Below are 16,448 nucleotides of genomic sequence, written 5' to 3'. Positions count from 1 at the left end.
TAGAGCAAAATTTACCTATAACCAATCTGTGTTTGTGAAATGCTGATTACAGTTGGTTTCTGTTGGCAAAAGTGTATTGCCTTCTCTCTTACTTTTCCTTCATTCTTGCTTTATTTAGGCTCTGGAATGGATTCATGACAATGGAGAGTTTTATTTATCCACGCATACTTCCACTGGTTCCAGTATCCAGCACACTCAAGAGCTGCTAAAAGAACATGAAGAATTTCAGATCACAGCAAAGGTAAAATAGAATTACAAAATGGGTTGGGTTGGAAGGGTCCTCAAAAATGATCTAGTTCCAACCACCCTACTATGGGCAGGGACACCACCCACTTGATTAGGTTGTCCTGGGCCCCATCCAGACTGGCCTTGAACACCTCCAGGGATGGGACATCCACAGCTTCTCTGGGCAGCCTGTGCCAGTGCCTCACCACCCTCTGAGTGAAGAATTTCCTCCTAACCTCTAATCTAAATCTCCCTTCTTTTAGTTTAAAACCATTCCCCCTTGTTCTGTTATTATCTGCCTGAGCAAAAAGTTCTGTCTTTTTTATAAGCCCCCTTTATGTACTGAAATGCCACAATGAGGTCTCCCCGGAGCCTTCTCTTCTCCACGCTGAACATCTCCAGCTCTCTCAGCCTTTTTTTTATAAGAGCAGCCATCTGATCAAATTTGTGGCCCTCCACTGGACCCATTCTAACAGGTCCACATCTTTCTTGTGCTGGGAGCTCCAGACCTGGGCACAGTACTTCAAGTGGGGCCTCAGGAGGGCAGAGCAGAGGGGGACAATCACCTCTCTCCACCTGCTGGCCACTCCTCTGGTGATGCAGCCCAGGATGCAGTTGGCCTTCTGGGCTGCAAACACGCACTGCCGACTCATGTCGAGCTTTTCATCCATCAGATTCCCCAAGTCCTTCTCTGCAGGGCTGCTCTCAATGAGTTCTCCCAGTCTGTGCTCGTGCCTGGGATTGCCCTGACCCAGGAGCAGCACCTTGCACTTGGACTTGTTGAACCTGATTAGCGCTCACTTCTCAAGCTTGTCCAGGTCCCTTTGGTTGGTATCCCTTCTTACTGGTGTATCAACTGCACCCATTCAGTTTGGTGTTGTCTGTGCTCTAAGAAAAGTATCCTTAAAGAGTTGCCACCTCTGATCAGTTTCTCTGTCCACAAGGATAAAAATAAATAAATAAAACCATGTACCATTTAAAAAACAAACAAACAAAAAAACACAGTAAGAATGTCTTAAAGCTTAAATAAGAATGTCACAAAGAAGCTTTGTGTATTTGCATTGTCTTTCTGTATTTCTTCTGGGAATGGAATAAAACAAAAGATAATCAGAAAATAATCACCGTGTTACTGGAGCTCTATCAGCCGGCCCTATGTGCAATTGATTTCTTATGACAGAATTGTAGTGAAATAGTTTAAAAATGACTTAAAAAAAACGGAAACCATGAGGTCTTTTGATTTCCATTTTTACATCCTTATGTCTGTGGATTACTGAATGTTCATTTAGGATATAAAACACAACAGGACATATTATTCATCTACAATTTAATTGTAGCATAGTAGAAAACCAGCAGATAGTGAAAAATCATTACTGCTAAGGTTATTTGTTTTATTAAAATATTCTGTGATTCTACTGCAACTTCTTGAACTGTGGCAGAATTATTTTCTTTTCTGTTTCTGGAGGCCTATACAGAGATGGAGATGTTACATGTGAGGCTTAGTAGTTTTCACATGTGAAAAAACAACAAGTGCATGACCAAAGTACCTGAGGTTACGTAAACTTGTCAGTCTTTGTGTTTCATTTTGTAACTGTCACCTGTTTCCAACTCTTGGCTCTACAGTCTTCCAAGGAGCTCAAAAAAGTAAACGAGTTCGTTTTTCTAAAGGACTACCTCAGAAGGGAAGAGACTTGGAGATAGAGCTGTTCATGGGACATGGAAAGGGAGAAAAGAATCCAGAAAGAACAGAGACCACATGTTTTTCAAACCCAGATTTTCTTCCGAGTTTCGCTCCAGCCTTTGTTCTGTTGGATTCCATCCAGCATGCAGAGCACCACTGCCCCCGTTACTTCCTCTGTCAGTCAGTGGATGACGCTGGTGCCCCTTTTGAGAGGATGTTGTTAGTGCCACTCCGTACTTGTTTCAACGAGTTTCATTACTGGCTGGGAGGAAATATTAGCCCTGGCTTGCTCTTACACTTGGAATTCCACGGTGAAAAAAAGTGCTTAGATGAGTGACCATAAGGAAAGAGAAAGAAAAGAAAAAAAAGAAAGGACGAACACCACCACCAAAAAAAAGAATGAAAAAAAAAGTTCTTAAACTGCTTTGCTTAACTCTCTGTTATCAAGGGCACTGGCAGGATGTTTTACTCTGACGTGGTATCAAAGAGGTGGAGGTATAAAGTCATGTTATGGATAATTTATGATTTACACAAAGAAAGTGCATAGTGTTAGGTAGCGTGTTAATTGGGAAAAGCACTTAGTTACAGATTTGGTGGTGGTTTCTTGTTCTTTTAGAATCTAAGAACTATGTGACAGCAAAACATGGTATGAAAAAATGTAAAGAATATAGTCTATATCCATTAAATTGTAAAGAGTATAACAAAAATAATATCTATCACAGCATTTCATTGATGCCCTTGTAAAAAGAGAGGAAGTTTCCTGAGACCTTGTGGGCTTGGCCCAATACCAGTGCTTCAGCGGTAGTGAAGAAAATACTTTCAATGGGATCAAAATCCTTTTATGTTAGTGCAAGGAAGATAAGTGTGCTCTGCAAAGCTCTTCTAGCAGAATTTAGTCTGTGGGTTAGATATGGAGCACATTTTTGAAAGAAAAATAAGCAACCAGCTTCTAATATAACAGTAAAACCCAAGGAGTTCTGTTTTCATCCTGTGCCATTTGTATTTAGAAAATGGTATCTGTTTAAAGAAGTTCTGGGATGAGAGGAGGAAGCTAGCTCCTTTCATGGCTTCTCCACCTGTACTTAGTAGCAGGTTAAGCAAAATGATCCCTTTCAGGACAGGTAGAGTTAGTAACTGTTTGATATTTTCCTGTTTTCATAGCAAACCAAAGAGAGGGTGAAGTTGTTGATACAGCTGGCTGATGGCTTTTGTGAAAAAGGGCATGCTCATGCAACAGAGATTAAAAAATGTGTCACAGCAGTGGATAAGAGGTACAGAGACTTCTCCCTGCGCATGGAGAAATACAGGACCTCTTTAGAGAAAGCTCTGGGTATTTCCTCTGATTCCAATAAATCGGTAAGTGAAATTGGAGTGTGATGATAGACACGCAAAAAAAAAGAAACTTTGCTTGCATTTGATTTAGCTATCATTTTCTCTTGTCTTAATTAATATTTCTTTTCTTTAATAAAGAGCAAAAGCTTGCAGCTGGATATAATCCCAGCCAGTGTCCCTGGGTCAGAGGTGAAACTGCGCGATGCTGCTCATGAGCTTAATGAAGAAAAACGAAAATCTGCCCGCAGGAAAGAGTAATGAATTTATTTATTTTTAATCAATGAGAGTGCATAAATCAATACTGATAATGAAGCAACCGTCGTGGCTTGTCTGGGAGCTTAGAAATCAGATAAATAGTAAAAGAGAGTGATACTATTCATTAGCTCCTACTGCCTTTTATTCAATGCTCATTCTCACAGAAAATTTGAGCATGTCAGAATGTTAAGCTTTCCAAGCCATGTTGCACTTTATAACTTTTTTTTCCTTTTTAGAATTAATGTGAATTATATGTGTAAGGGGAGGAGGGAGGATAAGTTAATAAATCAATATAGCAATGGAAAAGCATTTGACAAAATTTCTGTCTCCTTCCCCATTTCTTTTTGCACTGATTAGTAATGGAGGAACGTTATCTCTCGCGTTGCCTTCATGTGTTTTCTCTTGTTGCATTTCATTTCTCAGATTTTTCCTAGAACAGTAGAAAAAGCAAAACCTGATGAGAAATGTGTATTCTGGTTATTATGTATTCATAATGATTAAACAGACTGAGATTTGATTAGTCTTTCTGTTGTCACCTAAGGTTTATTATGGCTGAGCTAATTCAGACAGAAAAGGCTTACGTAAGAGACCTCCGGGAATGCATGGATGTAAGTTTTCTTCTTTCACTAGCTTTTGAAGGCAGGATTCAATCTGTTGCTTTCTACTTTTTGATTTAAAAAAAAAAAAAAATCAGTTTGTTGTCATAAGACTTAGATTGGGTTTTCTGCAATTAATAAGAAGCTTAGAATTACAGTTGATATCAGCCATTTCAGAATTCATCCTGTATGTTTTGTTTTTGTCAGTACTGAGTTTTAGTATTTGATATTTTCCTTATTCATAAACTTTTTTCTCTTTTTCCTTTCCTCCTCTCGTTTCCCTTTCCTCCTCTCTTTTCCTTCTTTTTGGAGAGGGACAGGAAAAAGGAGGGGGTTAATTTATATGCTTTGCTAGCAAGAGAAAAGAGCTTGTGTTAATTCCCTTATTATGTGTATCACATGTTCTGCTACTCGCTGACTTTTTGAATAGAAATTCAGAAAGATTCTATGGAAAAGTGCCCAGTAATTGTTATGCGTAAGCTAGTAATGTTCAGTGTTAGCTCTTGCACAAAACATGAACTTCCAGACTGCAGACATGACCTTCGTAAGGAATATCCTGAAGCATTAGAGGTTGTCAAGAGCACTATGCATTTTAAATGATGTAATCTGAAGGACTATGTTAAATTGTCAGTTTTAGAACGTGTATTTTCCTGCCAAAATTACAAGTGATATGTGACACAACAAACAACTGGAGTTGATGATGCTACGTGATTTTCACCAATTTTTCTGCATTGAGTGTGTGCTTACAGATAACCTGAGTGCTTCTGTTCAGCTTTTTGATGATTTTTTCATGCATCTTTTTTGTCCTGGGCAGACGTATCTATGGGAAATGACAAGTGGAGTTGAAGAGATCCCACCTGGTATTGTAAACAAAGAACACATTATCTTTGGAAACATGCAGGAAATCTATGAGTTCCACAATAAGTGAGTGACTTATCTCCCATTTCCATATTAGTGGTAAATCCACATGATGACCTGAGGGATTTCCTAATGAAAATATGGTGCATATGAATAATGAACTCTTTGCCATCCAAAATGTAAAGGATTTCTTCTCATACTGTTAAATTGTTAAAATTGTTGCTTTTTGTAACCAGGTAGGTACACCACTAGAAACTGTCTTTTTCAGTCTCAGACATCTTTCAGCTTTTAAGAAATTATTTGAATGCATTAAAATATTGCTGTACGTTTTCCAGTTGTCATGAAGAGGTAGAAATCACTGAACTCAGCAGGTATAGCGCTAACAGTTTCTTTAGTTAACTTGAGTATTCAAAAAGCAAGTCAGCCTCCTATTTCTCTTGAGATGAAGGCTAAACTTTTCCTGAAACTGAAACAATAGGAAATCTTCTGGATGGTGAACTGTAGTTATTCAGTTTTGTTTACTTTTATGTGTACATGTATTAACTGCATAAGTCTGCTGGAGCAACTTCGAACTTTCACATCAGAGTTTGTATTGAATTATAATAGCTAATTTATATTATCTCTGATACTACACATTTGTCATCCATTCCTTTTAATAGTGTTAGCTCATGTTGTTAGTATGAATTACAGTAAGATTTCTAACTCTTCACAGACAATAGATCAATGTAAACTGCTCTAATGAAAATGTTTCATGTGCCTTATGCTGTTTGTTTCTTCTCTACCCATAGTATATTCCTCAAAGAGCTGGAAAAATATGAACAGTTACCAGAAGATGTTGGACACTGCTTCGTGACATGGGTAACAAAGTCAGATTTGTGTTTAGAAGTAACAAGGGAGATAGGAAGCATGAAGGGGTAGATACTTACCCTCAAGTCTCTTTTAAATTTGAGTCTCTGTAAAAGTAACTCTTCCTTGAAATTTGGATTTAAAAAATTGTCTATCTTGAACAGGAAAGAAATCAAGGTACTGCTGTCAGGTGCCAGTACTTGGCTGCTCTCAAAGTTTATGTGAATAGCCAAAATCTCCATTTGTGTTTTTGTTTAGTTCATTATCTTTGTCTTAGCTATGAATAATCTACTTTTGCATATGCTGCCATTGTTTTCAGTCACATTTGTATTTTCTTATGTGGCCAGTTTGAGTAGGAAAATAATCCTATGTTGCTTAGTTTCTTGAGGCAGATGAAATATTCTTTGATAACTGTAAAAACTTCTTGAGACAGCAGTTATGCTATGTGATAACATATAAATTTGCATTTTTGTCTGCAGGCAGACAAGTTCCAAATGTATGTTACTTACTGTAAAAATAAGCCTGATTCTACCCAGCTGATATTAGAACATGCAGGAGCATACTTTGATGTAAGTACTTCATGTCCAACTTAAAAATAGGTCTTGCCAGTTTGAATCTTGTATTTATATTTATATTGAGTGCCTTATTTCTTAAGAAAATGCAAGTTTAATACTAAAATTTACTGTCATCTTAAGAAAATCAGTCATATATCTCACATGGTTAATTTATATTGATCAATTGGTCTTCATAAATCTGTTAAATATAAGAAGTCAGTGTTATATCACAGGAGTTCAGAACTGCAAACAGGGTTTTGACAGCAACAGCCGAGACATGAGTCTTCAGTTCTCACTAGCACATTCTGCAAATCTTAGCATTTTGATTTGCTTTGGTTGCACCATACATAGAAAAGACGACAATCTTTGTTAAATTTGTTGGAGTGCCTTTGACTTGTAATTGAATGCAGTAGTAATTCAGTTGACTGGCATTGTTCAGAGGTGCTAAACCAACCATTGCTAATTCAGTCCCAAAGTTACTTGGTCTACATGTAACATTCCATTTAGGAAAGGACGAAAATATGGTGGCTGTTGGAGAGTTTTTGGAGGATTTCAGTCATTCTGAAGGACTTTGTGCTCTTCCTTGGTGATTTTGTTGAATACATATTTACAGATGATTCAATTACATTGTTTCCTCCTCTCCTGTGCTAAGCTACTAGATGTGTAGCAACAACACCATTGTTTTTTAGAATTAGTTGTGGAAATAGAGGGAAGGGCATAATATCCCTGAAGCTCTTGGTGTTAATTTCAAAAGCCTTTCACTAAGGAGATGGGAATTCTTAACAGTATAAGGTAAAGTCTTTCTGTGAAGCCTCTATTTAGTTTTCAGTGCTTGTACAAAAGTAGATACGTTACAGAAAATCAGGTCATATCAATTAGATATGGTCATACGACCAAAAAAATTTAAAGAACTTATTAAATACTGTAATTGCTGATGAAAAAAAAACTCGGTGATAAAAGGAAGACTAGGGAAATTGTGGGCTCTCTCTAGAAGGAAATGGGAGACCTGGTCACCCAGGATATGGAGGAGGCTGAGGTACTTCATAACTATTTTGCCTCAGTCTTCACTGACAAGAGCTCCAGCCACATGGTCCAAGCCCCAGAAGGCAAAGACAGGGATTGGAAGAATGATGAACCAGCCAGTGTAGGAGATCAGGTTCAAGACCATCTAAGGAACCTGAAGGTGCACAAGTCAATGGGACCTGATGAGGTACTGAAGGAACTGGCAGATGTAGTTGCTAAGGTTCTGAAGGAACTGGCAGATGTAGTTGCTAAGCCATTGTCCTTCATATTTGAGAAGTCATGGCAGTCCTTTGAAGTTCCTGCTGATGGGAAGAGGGGAAACACAACCTCCATTTTTAAAAAGGGAATAAAAGATAGACCCCGGGGAACTACAGGCCAGTCAATCTCACCTCTATGCCTGGCAAGATCATGGAGCAGATCCTCCTGGAAACTATGCTAAGGCACATGGAAAACAGAGAGGTGACTGATGACAGCCGACATGGCTTCGCTAAGGGCAGATCATGCCTGACAAATCTGGTGGCCTTCTACAATGGGGTTATAGCATTGGTGGATAGGGGAAGAGCCACTGACATCATCTACTTTGACTTGTGCAAAACATTTAACACTGCCCCCCATTATATGCTTGTCTCTAAATTGAAGAGACGTGGATTTGACAGATGGACCGCTCAGTGGGTAAGGAATTTGCTGGATGGTCATGCTCAAATTGTTGTGGTCAATGGCTCAATGTGCAGGTGGAGATCAGTAATGAGTGGTGTTCCTTAGGGGTCAGTATTGGGACCACTGCTGTTTAATATCTTTGTCAGTGACATGGACAGTGAGATTGAGTGCACCCTCAGCAAGTTTGCCAATGACACCAAGCTGTGTGGTGCAGTCGACATGCAGGAGGGAAGGGATGCCATCCAGAGGGACCTGGGCAGGCTTGAGAGGTGGGTCTGTGTGAACCTCATGAGGTTCAACAAGGTCAAGTGCAAGGTCCTGCATCTGGACAGAGAATGGATTGAAAGCAGCCATGATGAGAAAGATCTTGGGGTGCTAGTTTACAAGAAGCTCAACATGAGCTGGCAATGTGTGCCTGCAGCTCAGAAAGCCGACTGTATCCTGGGCTGCATCACAAGCAGCGTGGCCAGCAGTTTGAGGGAGGTGATTCTCCCCTCTGCTCTGCTCTCATGAGACCCAACCTGGAGCCCTGCATTCAGCTCTGGAGCCCCCAGCACAAGAAGGACAGGGACCTGTTGGAGTGAGTCCAGAGGAGGGCCACAAGGATGATCAAGGGGCTCAGCACCTCTCCTGCAAAGACAGGCTGAGGGAGTTGGGGTTGTTCAGCTTGGAGAAGAGAAGGCTCTGGGGGGAGACCTTGCAGCAGCCTTCCAACACCTAGAAGTGGCCTACAGGAAAGCTGGGGAGGGACTCTGTCAGGGGGTGTAGTGACAGGACAAGGAGTAATGGTGTTAACTAGAAAAGGGTAGGTTTAGATTAGATATAAGGAGGAAATTCTTTACTGTGAGGGTAGTGAGGCCCTGGCACAGGCTGCCCAGAGAAGCTGTGGATGCCCCATCCCTGGAAGTATTTAAGGCCAGGCTGCATAGGGCTTTGAACAACCTGATCTTCTGGGAGGTGTCCCTGCCCATGGCTGGGGGGCGGAATTAGATGATCTTCAAGGTCCCTTCCAACCCAAACCGATCTATGATTCTATGATACTATTTTAAAAAGCAACAAAGGCTCTAATAAAATTGTATTAGAAATATGTTCTTGCCACTGCTTCCAGTGGAACATCCTCAATTCCTCTATTTTAGCAGTGTATCCAGCGCTCCATCCCCTAATTCAATTAAGGTGGATTAGAAAAGTGAAGACCTGACTGTGTACAGGTAACTTCAAGAGTTCCTGGTGATGTCATGACTGGGCCACGTGAAAATGTCGTGTGAATCCTTTGTTGGGAATTTCTGATGCTGTAATTGTGGTTAGAAGGCCTATAGCTGTAGTGCATAAACCTGCTGCTAGAAATAATGTGGTTAAAATATATACACTTCTGTGATAAAAGGCAAGCACTGGCCTTGAAGTTCATCCATGATCAGTATTTGAATTCCGTAATTATCCCATGTAATTATCATGTCACTTTTATTTTCCTCTTTAGGTTAGCCGAAGACATCTTTATTTAAAGTGGCTCTGGTTTCTTTTTAACCTCTTGCATAACCTCTTTCCTTTGGTTAGAAAATGTTACTTCTTGCTCCCCCTTGTGGATTTGTAACAGCTTTTTGGGAAAAAAAAAAGCTTTGTGACTGTTAGTTAAAACTAGCAGATGATGCCAAGAAACTTCTTTCTCAGTCTTCATGCAGTAGTCCTCACTGTTCTCTAGAACTCTCGGATTTGTTTTCTGTCCTGAAAGTAATAAAACCCCACAAATTCCAGTTTATAAAAATAATAAGGCGGTGCCACTTGTTCAATATTCCTAATCACTGCTATTTGGATTTAGGCTTGTTGAAATACTTCAGAGGGTACCCTTGGAGGTAATATTCTTTTGTTTGCATAAAGTGAGCGGGTAAATTCTCAACTAAATCACTTCCTATGACTGGAATATCTTGTCATCCAGTTGTCTTTTTTCTTCTTCTTTCTTCCTGCTAAAATAGGAATTTCAGTTAATGTCTGTTACATAGCCTTCAGAACAAGCTATATATGCATGTTGGTGCTCACAGTCCTCATGTTTCCTTTTTTCATGTAGGAGATACAACAGCGACATGGACTGGCCAACTCCATCTCCTCTTACCTTATCAAACCTGTCCAAAGGATAACAAAATACCAGCTTCTTTTAAAGGTCAGTACTAATTCAAAGTTCTTAATCTGAGTTTGCTGTTCATAAGCAGGCAAAGCTGTTTCTGAAATCAGGAAGGCTTTTTTACTCTTCACTTTGAGACTAGAGCATCCTGGTCAGCTTTACTCTTGCTGAAATATTTGTTAGGAAAACACTGAAAAATAAAGATGGCATAAATAAGGAACTTTTTCCCAGATTTCTGTAAATCAGAAGGATACCTCTCTACTAATGTTTACTTAGAAAATATCCTTTGGGTTTCCAGAGCAAAAAATCATTCATGGATTTGTATGGACAAGTGTTTTTGTAATGGTTTCTGCAATAAATTTTCACTAACCATTAGCTATGGTAATGGTATTAAATTGTTACTTGTAATGTTGCCTGGTAATGTCAAGTACAAAGTAGCTGTTAAAATAACTGAAACCTTTGGTTACCACTTTCATTCAATAGACAGATGTTTCCTTGGCTAAACAGCAATGTTCTTGAATTGTGCTGGATCTCTACTAGATGGCATTGCTTATTTTGTAATAGCTCCCTACAAAAGTAACTTAACCGATCTCTGTCTCCCCTTTCCAATCAAGAACTTCCATGGATAATTGTTTTTTAAAACTTCTGAAAAACATTCCTTGCTATTTCTGGTTGAGTTGGATGGAAGTGAGTCTGTGATATTTCAATTTCTTCCCTTGCAAAAAAATGCAGTTTGGTTAAGTTAATAACTTGCATGAATAGGTTATTGTGTTTTAGAATTTTTAGCGACTGATTTCAACAATTACTTTTTTAATCTAAGCATGTCTTAGCTGATGCATTATTGAAGGAATGGGATAGATGGGTTTCACCAGGCTTTTCAGAGCCAGATGGCTTTGCTGCATAATAAAATGGATTTATTTGATGGCTGTTGAGTTTTCTTTTTTCTATAAGAGAAGAGTCATGAAACATGGAAGGATAAGGAGCCCAAATCTTGAATGATGGCAAAACACACCTTCAGAAATTCTGTTTATTTTTGCAAACAGTGCTGAAACTGCTAATCTTCTCCCTCTCCAAGAGGATATTTAGTTACATTCACTTTTCTGTGGTGTTGTCATGAGAAATTTAAGTGTAGTGTTGTACTGTTTTGATGCAATGATTGATAGTATTGGCAGTTAAATAAAAATAGTGCAATGATGCAATGCAGGAGTCACCTGGCTTTCTCTTTAAAAGGAATTTAACCTGAGGGAGTGAATTAAGTGGACTTTTTGAATTACAGAAAGAACATAATGTACCCTTTTGGTTATATAAGCTACATTTTATCTCGATACTATTCAAATGTTCAAAGTATGTGAGGAAATTTGAATATCAGCTCAAGCACTTGTACATTAATATCGTTAAGTCTTGAATGTGCACTGAACTGAGTCACCTTAAATTACTACATTTCAGTATATTCCTTTTTCTAACTTCTGTCCATTATTTAATGTTTTTTTGTATACAGAAAAAAATTGCCTGTAGGATGCTTTCAACTGTGTGAATGATGCAAAGTAGAGTAGATCCCTGAATATTTGAAATGAAACAACATAAATTCTTTTATCAGCAGTAGTACAGACCAGGTCTTTGGAGCAATGGAGTAAAGATTGACATGCAGACGCTTTTGTGCTATCCCGCTGTCCACTATGTTTATGACTCAGCATCTGTATTGTTCTGGGCCTTGATGTAGCACTACATCCAGTAGCTGTGTCTGTGCTTATCAAAAAAAAAAAACTGTCCTTATTTTAATTTTTAAGGATTTATTATTAACCAGATGATCTTATTTAAGTCAGAGGTGGTTAACTGAATGCTTGGGCTGCTCTGTGAAGAACAGATTGTGATAAATACAACGTATGCTATCAGTCATTGGAAGAGTAAGAAGTACAAAATAACAAAGTAGATGTTACGTGCAAAAAATGATTTTTTGCTCTTTAGAAGTAGCATTTGATTGTCTGTTGTATTAGTGTAGAAACATAGGATAGATTGTCTGCTTTTCTTTTGCAGGAGTTGCTCACATGCTGTGAAGAAGGCAAAGGTGAGATTAAAGATGGCCTGGAGGTGATGCTTAGTGTGCCAAAGCGAGCCAATGATGCCATGCACCTCAGCATGCTGGAAGGTAGGATTCAAACTGGCCTTTTAACTCAGTCATATGCTGTATATTAACTTTGTTTAATAACTTTTTATGTTACTATATGTTGAGAAGATCTGAAGAATATGAACATTTTTATATCTCTGGGTTTGTATTTTATATACTTTTTATTTGGAGGTGTATAAAATGCAAACTTACTTAGGAAAATCAATTGTGATGGACAACTGGTACATTTTTGTTAACATTTTAAAAATGATCTTTCATCCTGATCTACACCTCTGCCACTGCAGATTTGAAAAATACATAGGCTAGCAAAATTTTCCACCAGTCACCTAAAATGTAGCAGGTGAACAGTCAGATATGGTAGCTTCATCTACATTTTCCAACTAGTATTCTTCTTTATAAGAGGGTCATACGTGTATTAGAGTTGATTTTTCTGATTTATGCATCAAATAATAGTCTCCAAGAAATTTGTAGTTTTCACATCTGTTTGCTGCCTGTTCCACAGACTTCTGGTTGAAATGAAATGTATCTTCTGGCAGTAAAATGTCAGCATAAGCCAATTTAGCCTGAGCCTTAGCCAGAACAGCATAATCATGTTCATGGCAGACAGTTGAGTTTGGATGTAATTGCTTCTATGTGCTGAGAACGACTTTCTGCCAAAATCCATTTTGTTATTGACGTTTTATCGTGTATGATGGTGCCATCATAGTAATAAAACTTTTTTTCTTTGACAAAGTATTTTTTTTGAGGTAAAAGCAGAGCCACCTTAGCTTGCAGTTGCAGAATAAAGACTTATTGTAAAGTGTTTTCAGTCAATATTGTTTATTTTCCTGTATGCCTTCGTAATGGAGCTTGTCGTAGGAATGCAGTACCATGCAAGTTACTATAAAACTCATCTTGGTTTGACATGTGATCCTTGGTCACGTGAATGCTCAAAATCACCTCTCTTCCCTGATTTAAAACAACAGGAATGTTGGTCAGTCTGCAGGATCAGTTCCAAATGCTTTGTTGAGGAGATGGTGGTAGTATAAATGCTGACCAGCATTGGCAATAATCTTTTAACACCAGGAATGTGACTCTGGAGAATATCCTAATTTTTTACATAAGTTGGTGTTATAACAAATCATGCGTATATAGTTGAGTCATCCCATGTTAAACAAATAGAGTGAGTGAGCACATTTCCTCTTTATGTCTCTGGAGGTTTTTGAATGAACATCCTGAAGCAACTTGCCTCTGATGCTCTCCATACTTCTGCTCTGTTTAGAATAGCAAGGAACTGTTGTTCTCCTGACAAGGCTGGTGCTTTTCTGTTGAGAGACTATTGGCAAGCAGTATTTCTTCAACATGCAATTTTATACCACTCAGAAGAGTATCGTAGACTAATTTCTGTTATCCTGTAATTCTAAAGCTCTGTATTAAACTGGGAGAACGCTGTCACTAGAGTGGAAGTAAACTCATTGGTATTCTCAACTTTCACCTTTGTTACATATATCAAGATGAGTAATCCAGCTGCAATTTCTTTATTGTGGAGTGAATCAATGGCAGGCTCATCACCTGGCAGCAGCTCTGAGCTGCCATCTTTTTTCATTCCCTGTTGGAATACATTTACGTGCTTCTTGCATGCACTATAGGGAAGGTGTACTAGCAGAAAAGATGGCATTTGGGATCCTGCTCGTGTCAGAACAACCTGATCTGATCTCTTTGTCCTTGCAAGCTGCTCACTTTCTACATTGGCAGAAACCTAGTAGGAAAAATAATTTTTGTTGTGGAAGAAGTTAAGAGAAGTCAACAGAAAGAGATGCCATTTGTTGGTGAAATTCTGCCAGAAGAGTTTATAAACTTCCTAACAGTTGGATTTCTAAATTTAGGCATAAACTTGAGCTACAGTTTCATTTAGTGTATTACAATGTTAAAATCAAGGGTTGTTTTTAGTACTGCTTCCTTGGTCTCTTATCTTTTCCAAGCTGTATTTGGGAAAAAAAAAAGTCAGATGAATTGCCTAATGAACTGAAGCTGTGCTTTTTAATTTGCTCATATTATCAACTTTTCATGGTGAACCTTTCTTCTCCTTGGGTTTTTAGGCTTTGATGAAAATATAGAATCTCAGGGAGAGCTCATCCTTCAAGAATCCTTCCAAGTATGGGACCCCAAAACTCTAATTCGAAAGGGGAGAGAGAGGCACCTTTTCCTTTTTGAGATGTCCTTGGTTTTCAGTAAAGAAGTAAAGGACTCAAGTGGAAGGAGCAAGTACATTTACAAGAGCAAACTGTTTGTAAGTATGGAAGAATAAGTGGTCTTATTTAGAAAACTGGCTAGATGATTATGACTAAGCTCAGATAATTTAAACATGCCTGAAGAACTGGAACAACTATTATACTGCACTGAAACATGCAGACTGAATCTTCTGACTTTGCTATTTTGTTATGCTTTTCAGGAGACAGAGTAGGTTGATAGCAACTGCTGAAGACTATGCGTCAGTGTCAGGATGGGGAAATCAAGACTAGGCCAGAATGTTTTTGTTTCATATGTGTTGGTTCTTTAAGAGCCTTTAAGGCTCATTTTTAGAAAGCAGGATGGAAGTAGTTGACAGAATGCATTCATTATACTAGTTTAACATGGATATTACTGTAACAGGTGTAGTAAAGATTCATTCTGGTGGATGTTCTACACATTCTGGTCTGGAAACACAAATACTCCTTGTTATGGAAAAGTTAATTCCAGAATGTCTACTGAGGCTAGTAGTCTCAGTAATACTTTTCTTTTTTTTTCTTTCTTTTCTTTAATAAATAAATAAATAAAAAGCTCTTATGGTCCACTGAAAGGATGTAGAGATGAGATTTTTTTTCCTTTCCATTTAGAAATAAAAAGTAATAATAATAAAATCCCCTCTTGCATTCCTCATCTATAGTGTGTACGCTTTACAAGTGTAATTCACACATCTTATATGATGACTTGGGTGAGAGCAGTATTCACGCTCTGTAAATTTAGGTAGTCAAGTGACAGTCTCCCTTGGTTTGATTTGCCCCCAGCCAATGCAAGACTGTCTTTCATAATAGACAGTTTAGAAAAAGAATTTGAAATAACTTTACCTCTCAAAATCAAGCTCTAAAAGAGCTTTTTATTCTATTGATCCGATTGGGGTATATGACCAAGTCTAGGTGGTATGAATACAGAGCCTTTTTTCCCTGCTTCAGCTCCTTCTTACTCCTCCTTCCCCTCTTCCCCACCTCTGTGTCCAAATTGGTAAAGCAGGTTGGTTCAAAAAATGATTTTTCTCTGTCTTACTTTGCATGTTCTGTCACTTCATTTCAAACACTTGTTGTCCTTCCTGGTATAAGGTAGCTGGCAGGTAACAAAACCGCAGCATTGTTGATCATGTGTTTCTTTGGTGCCCTGAAGAACCTGAAATACAAAAAACTTCAGTTGTACTGGAGGTAATATCAGCTGCCAAAGCATTACGTGGGAAAGGAGACAGAGATGAAAAATCAGTCCCATAAGCTTGTTGTGTCAGTTCATCTGGCAAGAACAAGTAATTGTCTAGAATCTAGAAAAGTTGCTGGAAATGTTGAAAACTGATATTGTACCCCATTCTTAAAATACAAGCTTATCTTTTTGTCTTCATATCCTAGTTTGCAAAATATCCTGTAGTGCAGATTACTTACTATAGCAATCCTTGTAGTTTGATTTTTAGAAAAGGCATTAATACAGATGTTGAAGGCATGCATGTTGTTTGAAAGGTCTTTCTTGCACATTATCCTATCTTCCACCTCTGGAAGGCAGTTTTAAGAAAGTGAGGGTCATCTCTAATACTTGGATGTGATTACTGTTGTGGTTTCCCAGTGCAGGATATTCAATGGCGTGACTTGTATTAGTGGAAGAATGTGTTTATGAACCCCTTTGAAAAGACAAAGTGGCCAAAAGCAAGTGCCTCAGGAGGGCTATGGAAACAAAGCAAGCAAGTGATAATTTGCCAAAATACTCTCCCAGTCATCGGTAATTGGCAGTTTAGGTGCTTCCTTGCCTGGGTGTGGTTTCTGTGCACTCAGTAACCCCAAAAGGATTTTTCTTCCATGAGCTCGTCCACAGACCTCATACAGACTTTTGACATATCCAGTACCCTTTGGCAAAGAGATGTTTTGCTTAGTTACATTTTAGGTACAGGACTGCCTCTGTGTGTTGTGCTTGAACC

General features: G+C 38.5%; 1 protein-coding gene across 2 annotated transcripts in view; it reads left to right on the top strand.

Annotated features, from left to right (window-relative positions):
• The window catches only part of TRIO (trio Rho guanine nucleotide exchange factor), a 248,601-nt gene that overhangs the window by 152,292 nt on the left and 79,861 nt on the right, over window positions 1-16,448 (top strand). For both annotated transcript variants that reach the window (XM_040548080.1, XM_040548081.1), the window contains exons 21-30: window positions 119-241; window positions 3,065-3,259; window positions 3,374-3,489; window positions 4,032-4,098; window positions 4,901-5,010; window positions 5,733-5,802; window positions 6,270-6,359; window positions 10,084-10,176; window positions 12,172-12,283; window positions 14,341-14,531. In XM_040548080.1, the coding sequence (XP_040404014.1) occupies window positions 119-241; window positions 3,065-3,259; window positions 3,374-3,489; window positions 4,032-4,098; window positions 4,901-5,010; window positions 5,733-5,802; window positions 6,270-6,359; window positions 10,084-10,176; window positions 12,172-12,283; window positions 14,341-14,531 (1,167 nt within the window). The remainder of the gene's footprint in view (window positions 1-118; window positions 242-3,064; window positions 3,260-3,373; window positions 3,490-4,031; window positions 4,099-4,900; window positions 5,011-5,732; window positions 5,803-6,269; window positions 6,360-10,083; window positions 10,177-12,171; window positions 12,284-14,340; window positions 14,532-16,448) is intronic.

This window comes from Cygnus olor, chromosome 2 (genome assembly GCF_009769625.2).
Source record: "Cygnus olor isolate bCygOlo1 chromosome 2, bCygOlo1.pri.v2, whole genome shotgun sequence".
NCBI classification, from domain to species: Eukaryota; Metazoa; Chordata; class Aves; order Anseriformes; family Anatidae; genus Cygnus; species Cygnus olor.
Note: the sequence above shows the minus strand (reverse complement) of the source record. Positions and strands in the feature narration are given on the sequence as shown.